This window comes from Acipenser ruthenus, chromosome 34, assembly GCF_902713425.1.
Source record: "Acipenser ruthenus chromosome 34, fAciRut3.2 maternal haplotype, whole genome shotgun sequence".
Classification (NCBI taxonomy): Eukaryota; Metazoa; Chordata; class Actinopteri; order Acipenseriformes; family Acipenseridae; genus Acipenser; species Acipenser ruthenus.
In genome coordinates this window covers 7,327,252-7,338,876 of record NC_081222.1, presented here as the reverse complement: position 1 = coordinate 7,338,876, position 11,625 = coordinate 7,327,252, and the positions used below count along the sequence as shown (strand labels likewise).

Here is an 11,625-nt window from a genome sequence, read left to right as displayed (position 1 = left end):
TGATTTGTCAGCTTGCTAATGCCATGCAGGTGATGCACACATTGCTTCTCCTGATGTGTTAGCTTGCTAATGCCATGCAGGTGATACACACATTGCTTCACCTGAAGTGTCAGCTTGCTAATGCCATGCAGGTGAAGCACACATTGCCTCTCCTGCTGTGACAGCTTTCTAATGCCATGCAGGTGATGCACGTGGGATTGCTTCTCCTGCTGTGTCAGCTTGCTAATGCCATGCAGGTGATGCACGCGGCATTGCTTTTCCTGCTGTGTCAGCTTGCTAATGCAATATAGGTGATGTACACATTGCTTCACCTGCTGTGTCAGCTTGCTAATGCCATGCAGGTGATGCACTGTGACAGGTAGCTGAGTGGGTGGTGGGAAGAATAAAAGAGACCAGTCCCGGCTTTTAGTTATAATAATCCGCGGCTTTATTTTGCCACAACAGAAAAAATAATGGAACCGGGATACACAACGATGTGTAACCCGGCAACCACAAAGGAAAACAAACAGGGGGAAATTGGAAAAACCAAAAACAACGAAGAATGTCAATAAACCAAAAACAAAACAACAGTCCGTCCTTCCTCCTTTCCCCCAGGTACACAGGGCGGAACCAGTGCAGCACTTCCGGGTTTGCGCTCCTCCCGTCTCGCTCCGGAGCGTCCCGTTAGTGCTCTAATGGGTGCAATAAAACAAGGGGTTAACAGGGAACCTCTGTGCCACACAACCTTCCTTCTTATTTCCCTTCCCCTCGTTATTTGTACTCCGTCCGTTTACTTTCTCTCTCTCTCTCTCTCTCTCTCTCTCTCTCTCTCTCTCTCGCCGTCTCTCACGCAGTACCTTGCCAGAAGGAACAGAACTCCGGGCCACGCCCCCTTTTGTACGCTCCGTCCCGCTCCCATTGGGCAGCGCGGGCAACCGCCGTTGACCAATGCGCGATTGCCACAGCGCTCCCCGTCTGGGTTGGTGACGTTGCACACCGTGGACCCGCCCCCCTTCCAAGATGGCCGGCTTCCACCTCTCCTGGGGATGTCTGCTCCTCCTCCCCAGCACCGTCACCGGTCGGAAGGGAGATCTAAAACAAGAATTCACTCTCTCTTTGTCACATATCCCACCGCTCAGAGTGGAGCCGAAGGAACACTCGGCCAAACCTACCATTCCCATTACTCCCCCCTCCCGGGAAAAATAATCCGCATTTTGGTGATCTTTCCCAGCACGATGCACCATATGATACATATAAGGCTGCAATGCCAAATACCACCGAGTTATTCGAGCATTGCTATCCTTCATAGTGCTTAACCATCTGAGTGGGGCGTGGTCCGTGACCAGATCAAATGAATGTCCCAGCAAGTAATATCTAAGGGAGTGAGTTGCCCATTTAATGGCTAAACACTCCTTCTCCACAACCGAATAGTTGCGCTCCCGAGGAAGCATTCTTTTGCTGATATACAGAATGGGGTGTTCCACCCCGTTAACTCTCTGGGACAAGACCGCCCCCAAACCGACCTCTGACGCGTCAGTATGGAGGAGGAATCTCTTGCTAAAGTCTGGTGCTATTAGCGCAGGAGCCTGGCACAGTTTGCGCTTAATGGTCTCAAACGCCCCCTGACACTCTTCTGACCACTTAATTAAATTTGGTGCACATTTCTTAGTGAGGTCTACCAAAGGATTGACCACGGTGGCATACTCGGGGATAAAGCGGCGGTAATAACCAGCCAATCCTAATAGTGACCTCACCTGGGATTTGGTTTTGGGGACAGCCGCATCCACCAAAGCCTGGACTTTGGTGGCTACGGGTTTCACCCGTCCATTCCCCATGATAAATCCTAAATACTGTGTTTCTAATTTAGCAAACGCACATTTCCTCAGGTTAGCTGTTAGCCCAGCAGCCCTTAGAGACTGAAGGACGGCTTCCAGTCGAATTACATGCTCTCTCCAGGTGGAGCTATATATAACCACATCGTCAATATACGCTGCTGCATACTCACGATGGGGATGTAACACCTCGTCCATCAGTCTCTGAAAGGCGGCGGGCGCACCATGTAGCCCAAACGGCATGGTTTTAAAATGGAACAGACCATCCGGAGTTGAAAATGCAGTTTTCTCACATGAATCACGAGTCAAAGGGATCTGCCAATATCCCTTCGTCAGGTCCAGAGTTGAGATGAACCTGGCCGTTCCCAGTCGGTCGAGGAGTTCGTCGATCCGAGGCATGGGGTAGGCATCGAACTTGGCGATAGCATTGACCTTTCGAAAGTCGACACAGAAGCGATTAGTGCCGTCCTTCTTGGCCACGATAACAATAGGACTGCACCACTCGCTTCTGGAAGGCTCAATGACCCCAAGTTCAAGCATCGCCCTCACCTCGTTCTGGACGCCACTCCGCCGGCTTTCTGGGATCCGGTAGGGCCTCTCCCGAACAGTGACACCTGGCGGAGTAATAACAGCATATTTGGTAAGGTTAGTCCTGCCGGGCACATCAGAAAACACATCCCCAAATTTCCCGATTAACTTACGTAATTCTACTTGCTGATCCGGAAGTAACTGTCCCCCCATTGAAATCTGGCTGGGGCTAGGGGCCTCTATACAGGGTCCAAAGTCATCCTCCATCTCGCCTGGGGCTATGAATAAGACCTCCCTTGCCTTCCAGGGCTTCAATAAATTGACGTGATAAATTTCTGTTTTATTCCGGCGATCAGGCTGTCAAATTTCATAATTCACTAATCCTACAGCCCGTATCACCTCATATGGCCCCTGCCATTTAGCACACAGTTTTGACTCCAATGACGGGAGAAGCAGCATTACTTTATCTCCGGGCCGAAAAGTTCGAATTCGTGCATTAGTATTGTAATGCTGCTGTTGCCGACGTTGAGCCGATCTAAGATTGTCTTGAGCCAATCGACCAATTAAATCGAGGCGGTCCCGCAGTAGGAGCACATGCTGCACTACATTTTTAGAGGAGCCCTTGTGTTCTTCCCAACCTTCTCTCAACAGGTCGAGGATGCCCCGTGGCTGCCGGCCATACAGCAGCTCAAAGGGGGAAAATCCCGTTGAGCTCTGAGGCACCTCTCTCACTGCGAAGAGGAGATAAGGGAGAAGAGTAGCCCAATGTTTCTGCTCCTGACTCACAAACCGTCTCAACATTTGCTTCAAAGTTTGGTTAAAACGTTCCACCAGTCCATCCGTTTGGGGATGATAAACCGACGTCCTGATGGGACGTATTTTTAGAATTTTATACACTTGCTGTAGCGTTTTCGATAAAAAGTTCGTTCCATGATCAGTTAATATTTCTTTTGGGATCCCTACTCTAGCCATAATCTGACTTAACTCTTTCGCAATTGCAGTGGCACTAGTGGACCGCAGCGGAACTGCTTCCGGGTACCGCGTCGCATAATCCACCATCACTAATATGTGTGTGTACCCGGAATCAGAAGGCAGCACTGGCCCAACTATGTCCATTGCAACGCGTTCAAAGGGAATGGAGACAATGGGCAGTGGGACCAAAGGGGCGGGGCGCACTCGACCCGGCGCTACTCTCTGACAGTCCGGGCAGGTAGCTACATATTTCGCCACCTCGGTGTAGAGCCCTGCCCAATAAAATCGAGCCAGTATCCTGTCCCTCGTCTTGTCAACACCAAGATGTCCTGCAAAGGGGACGTCATGCGCCAGCCTCATGACCTCTGGTCGACAGGACGGGGGAACCATCAACTGTTTGACAGGCTGTCCTGTGCCCGGGGCGGGGTTTACTCTATATAGCAAGTGCCCCTCTACAACGAAATGAGGATATACCAGCGTCCCAATGCCATCAACATCCTTACCCTCAATAGACCGGACCTGTTCCCAAGCGTGCACCAGTGTGGGGTCGTTGTTTTGCTCCCACACTAGGTCCGCGCTTGAGGCCCACACGTCCGGGATATCGACGGGGGCTGGAGCAGTCTCTGCCCTCGAGGGTCCAGTAACCTCGCCCGCCCGGTCACACTGTGTCCCCACTCCCTTCGATTGGCGTTTGGGACCATCAGAACCTTCCCCCGCCAGTCCCCAGCCGTGTCTCATCGATGCGCCCTCCCACTTTTCCTTCCGTCTCTCCTTACGTGTTTTCCTAGGACGGAAAAGGGGAGAAAACAGTTCGGCGTGGAAAGGAAAAACGGTGCCAATGACTTCCTTTCCTCGGGAATCTGCCGTGTTTACACGTGTGGTCGAGGCTGCCGATACTTTTAGTAAATCTTTATATTGCGGCCAGTCTCGACCCAGAATAACTGGGTGTGGTAACTTCTCGGCCACCCCCACTACTAGGTGGCGCTTTATCGGACCTACCGATAAGTATACTTTTAGAGTGGGGTATGTCGCCGTATCCCCATGGATACAGGAGATTGCCACCTGGCCTTGTGGCTGCCACGACATACCGCCAAGGAGAGCTGTTCGAATCAGAGTTTGCTCACACCCTGTGTCCACTAATGCGTGGGTACTCACATTCCCCAGCGCCACATCAACAATACACGGGCCCTCCCGACCATTTCCCCATTTCTTACCTGTCTCAGACGCCAGGTGACACGCAGCCACATCGCATTCCATAGCGGCCGGGCAGTATCTCGCGATATGTCCCGACTGCTGGCACCTGAAACAGATTGGAGGGGCAGAGGGTGAGGATGGTACGTATCTGTCCCGCTGTTGGTATGTCAGCGGGGCAGGGGGAGCCATTCTACCCCAGCTGGGGGCCAACCTCTGCCTCCACGGTAAGGGGGCTGGATGACCCGACGGGACTGGTGATTTGCTGGGTCGTGGTCCGGGAGCGAAGTTCGGTGGTGGTCCTTTGGTAGAGGAGGGAGGGGTGCAGTCCAGCAACGTGGTGCGGGCGGACACGAGGGAGTCCTCAAAATTCTCCGCCAGGGCCACGGCCTGTTCCAGAGTGGTGGGATTGTGCCGGCGTATCCACGCTTGCGTCTCCGCCCCGACCACATGGCAAAATTGTTCCATTACAATGGCTTCCCCCATCTGGATCCCAGTTTTCTGGCTGGGGTTCAGCCATTGCGCCATGTGGTCGCACAAGCGTTGGGCCACCACCCTGGGCCGGGTGTTTGCTGGTCGCTGGAACTCCCGGAAGCGGACTCGGTGGGTCTCCCCCGTGATATTAAGGCGGCGGAGGATAGCCTGCTTCACTAACTCGTACTGGCTGGCGTCTTCATCAGTCATGGCCCGGTATGCTGCTTGCGCTTCTCCCATCAAGCAGGGGCCAAGTTGGCTTGCCCAGTACTCCCGGGGCCATGCTGCGGTGGTAGCCAGCCGTTCGAAGGCTACGAGGTAGGCTTCGGGGTCATCCTCCGCCGTCATCTTCTGAGCCCGGGCCTTCGGGGCCACCATCACGGGGCCGGTTGCCGCCGACGTCATCCCCATCCCGACCCTTTCGATGAGGGCTGTGTACCGCTCCTCCCTCCTCCGTTCCTCAGCCTCCCTCCGGCTGTCCAACGCCTCCAGAATCGCGGATAAAGTGGTGGGGTCCATCCCACTTCTGACACCACGTGTGACAGGTAGCTGAGTGGGTGGTGGGAAGAATAAAAGAGACCAGTCCCGGCTTTTAGTTATAATAATCCGCGGCTTTATTTTGCCACAACAGAAAAAATAATGGAACCGGGATACACAACGATGTGTAACCCGGCAACCACAAAGGAAAACAAACAGGGGGAAATTGGAAAAACCAAAAACAACGAAGAATGTCAATAAACCAAAAACAAAACAACAGTCCGTCCTTCCTCCTTTCCCCCAGGTACACAGGGCGGAACCAGTGCAGCACTTCCGGGTTTGCGCTCCTCCCGTCTCGCTCCGGAGCGTCCCGTTAGTGCTCTAATGGGTGCAATAAAACAAGGGGTTAACAGGGAACCTCTGTGCCACACAACCTTCCTTCTTATTTCCCTTCCCCTCGTTATTTGTACTCCGTCCGTTTACTTTCTCTCTCTCTCTCTCTCTCTCTCTCTCTCTCTCTCTCGCCGTCTCTCACGCAGTACCTTGCCAGAAGGAACAGAACTCCGGGCCACGCCCCCTTTTGTACGCTCCGTCCCGCTCCCATTGGGCAGCGCGGGCAACCGCCGTTGACCAATGCGCGATTGCCACAGCGCTCCCCGTCTGGGTTGGTGACGTTGCGCACCGTGGACCCGCCCCCCTTCCAAGATGGCCGGCTTCCACCTCTCCTGGGGATGTCTGCTCCTCCTCCCCAGCACCGTCACCGGTCGGAAGGGAGATCTAAAACAAGAATTCACTCTCTCTTTGTCACATGCACACATTGCTTCGCCTGCTGTGTCAGCTTGCTAATGCCATGCAGGTGATGCACACATTGCTTTGCCTGCTGTGTCAGCTTGCTAATGTCATGCAGGTGATGCACACATTGCTTCTCCTGCTGTGTCAGCCTTCTAATGCCATGCAGGTGATGCAGGCGTCATTGCTTCTCCTGATGTGTCAGCTTGCTAATGCCATGCAGGAGATGCACACATTGCTTCACCTGAAGTGTCAGCTTGCTAATGCCATGCAGGTGAAGCACACATTGCCTCTCCTGCTGTGACAGCTTTCTAATGCCATGCAGGTGATGCACACATTGCTTCTCCTGCTATGTCAGCTTGCTAGTGTCATGCAGCTGATGCATGTGGCATTGCTTCTCCTGATGTGTCAGCTTCCTAATGCCATGCAGGTGATACACACATTGCTTCTCCTGTAGTGTCAGCTTGCTAATGCCATGCAGGTGATGCACACATTGCTTCGCCTGCTGTGTCAGCTTGCTAATGCCATGCAGGTGATGCCCCCAATGCTTCTCCTGATGTGTCAGCTTGCTAATGCCATGCAGGTGATGCACACATTGCTTTGCCTGCTGTGTCAGCTTGCTGATGCCATGCAGGTGATGCACACGCTGCCTGTCCTGCTGTGTCAGCTTGCTAATGCCATGCTGGTGATGCACATGGTATTGCTTCTCCTGCTGTGTCAGCTTGCTGATGCCATGCAGGTGATGCACGCGGCATTGCTTCTCCTGCTGTGTCAGCTTGCTAATGCAATGTAGGTGATGCACACATTGCTTCACCTGCTGTGTCAGCTGGCTAGTGTCATGCAGGTGATGCAGATGGTATTGCTTCGCCTGCTGTGTCAGCTTGCTAATGCAATATAGGTGATGTACACATTGCTTCACCTGCTGTGTCAGCTTGCTAATGCCATGCAGGTGATGCACACATTGCCTCTCCTGCTGTGACAGCTTTCTAATGCCATGCAGGTGATGCACGTGGGATTGCTTCTCCTGCTGTGTCAGCTTGCTAATGCCATGCAGGTGATGCACGCGGCATTGCTTCTCCTGCTGTGTCAGCTTGCTAATGCAATGTAGGTGATGCACACATTGCTTCACCTGCTGTGTCAGCTTGCTAGTGCCATGCAGGTGATGCAGATGGTATTGCTTCTCCAGCTGTGTCAGCTTGCTAATGCCATGCAGGTGATACACACATTGCTTCGCCTGCTGTGTCAGCTTGCTAATGCCATGCAGGTGATGCCCCCAATGCTTCTCCTGATGTGTCAGCTTGCTAATGCCATGCAGGTGATGCACACATTGCTTCGCCTGCTGTGTCAGCTTGCTAATGCCATGCAGGTGATGCCCCCAATGCTTCTCCTGATGTGTCAGCTTGCTAATGCCATGCAGGTGATGCACACATTGCTTTGCCTGCTGTGTCAGCTTGCTGATGCCATGCAGGTGATGCACACGCTGCCTGTCCTGCTGTGTCAGTCTTCTAATGCCATGCAGGTGATGCAGGCGTCATTGCTTCTCCTGCTGTGCCAGCTTGCTAATGCCATGCAGGTGATGCACGTAGCATTGTTTCTCCTGATGTATCAGCTTGATAATGCCATGCAGGTGATGCACACATTGCTTCTCCTGATTTGTCAGCTTGCTAATGCCATGCAGGTGATGCACACATTGCTTCTCCTGATGTGTTAGCTTGCTAATGCCATGCAGGTGATACACACATTGCTTCACCTGAAGTGTCAGCTTGCTAATGCCATGCAGGTGAAGCACACATTGCCTCTCCTGCTGTGACAGCTTTCTAATGCCATGCAGGTGATGCACGTGGGATTGCTTCTCCTGCTGTGTCAGCTTGCTAATGCCATGCAGGTGATGCACGCGGCATTGCTTTTCCTGCTGTGTCAGCTTGCTAATGCAATATAGGTGATGTACACATTGCTTCACCTGCTGTGTCAGCTTGCTAATGCCATGCAGGTGATGCACACATTGCTTCGCCTGCTGTGTCAGCTTGCTAATGCCATGCAGGTGATGCACACATTGCTTTGCCTGCTGTGTCAGCTTGCTAATGTCATGCAGGTGATGCACACATTGCTTCTCCTGCTGTGTCAGCCTTCTAATGCCATGCAGGTGATGCAGGCGTCATTGCTTCTCCTGATGTGTCAGCTTGCTAATGCCATGCAGGAGATGCACACATTTTTTCTCCTGAAGTGTCAGCTTGCTAATGCCATGCAGGTGAAGCACACATTGCCTCTCCTGCTGTGACAGCTTTCTAATGCCATGCAGGTGATGCACACATTGCTTCTCCTGCTATGTCAGCTTGCTAGTGCCATGCAGCTGATGCATGTGGCATTGCTTCTCCTGATGTGTCAGCTTCCTAATGCCATGCAGGTGATACACACATTGCTTCTCCTGTAGTGTCAGCTTGCTAATGCAATATAGGTGATGTACACATTGCTTCACCTGCTGTGTCAGCTTGCTAATGCCATGCAGGTGATGCACACATTGCTTCGCCTGCTGTGTCAGCTTGCTAATGCCATGCAGGTGATGCACACATTGCTTTGCCTGCTGTGTCAGCTTGCTAATGTCATGCAGGTGATGCACACATTGCTTCTCCTGCTGTGTCAGCCTTCTAATGCCATGCAGGTGATGCAGGCGTCATTGCTTCTCCTGATGTGTCAGCTTGCTAATGCCATGCAGGAGATGCACACATTTTTTCTCCTGAAGTGTCAGCTTGCTAATGCCATGCAGGTGAAGCACACATTGCCTCTCCTGCTGTGACAGCTTTCTAATGCCATGCAGGTGATGCACACATTGCTTCTCCTGCTATGTCAGCTTGCTAGTGCCATGCAGCTGATGCATGTGGCATTGCTTCTCCTGATGTGTCAGCTTCCTAATGCCATGCAGGTGATACACACATTGCTTCTCCTTTAGTGTCAGCTTGCTAATGCCATGCAGGTGAAGCACACATTGCCTCTCCTGATGTGACAGCTTGCTAATGCCATGCAGATGATGCACACATTGCTTCTCCTGCTGTGTCAGCTTGCTAATGCCATGCAGCTGATGCATGTGGCATTGCTTCTCCTGATGTGTCAGCTTCCTAATGCAATGCAGGTGATGCACACATTGCTTGTTCTGCTGTGTCAGGTTGCTAATGCCATGCAGGTGAAGCACACATTGCTTCGCCTGCTGTGTCAGCTTTTTAATGCCATGCAGGTGATGCACGCGGCATTGCTTCTCCTGATGTGTGAGCTAGCTAATGCCATGAAGGTGACACACATATTGACACACAAAATATATAGTTTGATCCCCCCATATGCAAAGTGCCCCTTCTGCCCCATTAGGCACCTATGCATATGATTGAAAAAAGCATGCGCAAGCTCATGAAATTCCTTTGGAAAGTATCATTTATTGTATGCATTTTTTTTTGTTCGTCCACATGAATTAACCGAATTTCGCCTGTTTACATCACAATTGTCATGCTTTTTTTTTCATACACATGAATTTTAGCACATAAAAAAAAACATAGCTAGTGACAGTCGCATGAAGAAACATCAATGCCGGTCTCCCAGTGATGCAGATCAGCGGTTCCCAAACTGTGGGTTGCAAAAGATCCCAAGGAGAGTCTCTGAACAGGGTATAGTTAATACATGCACATATAGTTGTACATCAATGTAAAGGCCAGTATTTTTTATTATTAAATAATAAAAGCAAAATGATCAGTAGATTTTTCTTTTTACAGACAATTTTTTTAACAGTTCCACACTCCCCTTATGCAATGGACTCAACCACAAATATGACTTGGCATATTATTAGAAAGCCATCAGTGTGCCCCGCTGTCAAATAAAGCTGTGCAAAGCAAAGCCTATTTGAAGACATGTCAGATGATTGAGATTTGCAGCTGAATACGATATGCATTTTTATACAGTAGGTATTGTAACTTTACTGTGTTAATACTCTTTGCATTTGATTGATACAATTAGTTTTATGTGGCTGGAATTAAAATTGAAGGCAGTAATATTAGCATCCGTTTAGCAAAAGCAGCAAAACAGTTTTGCTAATCACAGAGTTGTGATTTTTAGAGCTTCATTTAAGTGTTCTGTACATTGTCAAGCCAACCCCTCATCAGTTTACTCCCAAATGTATGAATGTTTCAAAATATAGCCGTTTATTTGTAGCTACCTAATTAAATAGTGAGACTCTAATTGGAATTAATGCTAGCAGGCCTATCATAAGAACATAAGAACATAAGAAAGTTTATAAACGAGAGGAAGGCATTCGGCCCATCTTGCTTGTTTGGTTGTTAGTAGCTTATTGATCCCAGAATCTCATCAAGCAGCTTCTTGAAGGATCTCAGGGTGTAAGCTTCAACAACATTACTGGGGAGTTGGTTCCAGACCCTCACAATTCTCTGTGTAAAAAAGTGCCTCCTATTTTCTGTTCTGAATGCCCCTTTATCTAATCTCCATTTGTGACCCCAGGTCCTTGTTTCTTTTCTCAGGTCAAAAAAGTCCCCTGGGTCGACATTGTCTATACCTTTTAGGATTTTGAATGTTTGAATCAGATCGCAGCGTAGTCTTCTTTGTTCAAGACTGAATAGATTCAATTCTTTTAGCCTGTCTGCATACGACATGCCTTTTAAACCCAGGATAATTCTGGTTGCTCTTCTTTGCACTCTTTCTAGAGCAGCAATATCCTTTTTGTAACAAGGTGACCAGAACTGAACACAATATTCTAGGTGAGGTCTTACTAATGCATTGTCAAGTTTTAACATTACTTCTCTTGATTTAAATTCAACACTTCTCACAATATATCCCAGCATCTTGTTGATCAATTAATTACTAAAATATTTTATTTTGAATTGAAAGTCAAACATTTTTCTGAAATTCACAAAAACATACCTGGTACTAGAGTGGTCTTTGTTGGCGGTGCTTGGGTTGTGGGATTTAATTCTGTAAAGATGTAAGAATGTGAAATTAAAATTTCTCATCTTTTTCAGTGTGTTTTGAAATGTGTAAATTAATGTAAAAATTAAGGTTTGTAAGCTGCAGAAAAATAAGAGGGGTCTCTAAAGATATTCTTTGAAATATGTCCACATTACGAATTAATGTATAAACAACAAGCAAAAAACCATAAGATCCTGTGAAAATGTTAACAAACCCGCCACTCTGTTTATGCAACCACAAATACCATGTGTCATATTACTAAGAAGCTTATCAGTAACAGCATCACAAAAATTTTGCTACACTGCGTGTCCTTTGGTTAGTATCCTGTGGTGGTAAAGTTCAAGCCTTTGCTCAATTTCCAGATCATAAAAAAAAAATGTTATTCAGCCTCTCTCCATATTGTAAAAGCAAAGCAGCCCCATAC

General features: G+C 49.4%; 1 protein-coding gene across 1 annotated transcript; it reads right to left on the bottom strand.

Annotated features, from left to right (window-relative positions):
* Positions 1-517: 517 nt before the first annotated feature.
* On the bottom strand, positions 518-6,255 carry LOC131704988 (uncharacterized). The gene is made up of 2 exons (XM_059006806.1): positions 4,526-6,255; positions 518-671 (listed from the first exon to the last, which is right to left on the bottom strand). Exons 1-2 carry the CDS (start codon positions 5,493-5,495, stop codon positions 664-666), a joined length of 978 nt encoding a protein of 325 aa, XP_058862789.1. The 5' UTR covers positions 5,496-6,255; the 3' UTR covers positions 518-663.
* Between the last annotated feature and the right edge of the window lie 5,370 nt (positions 6,256-11,625).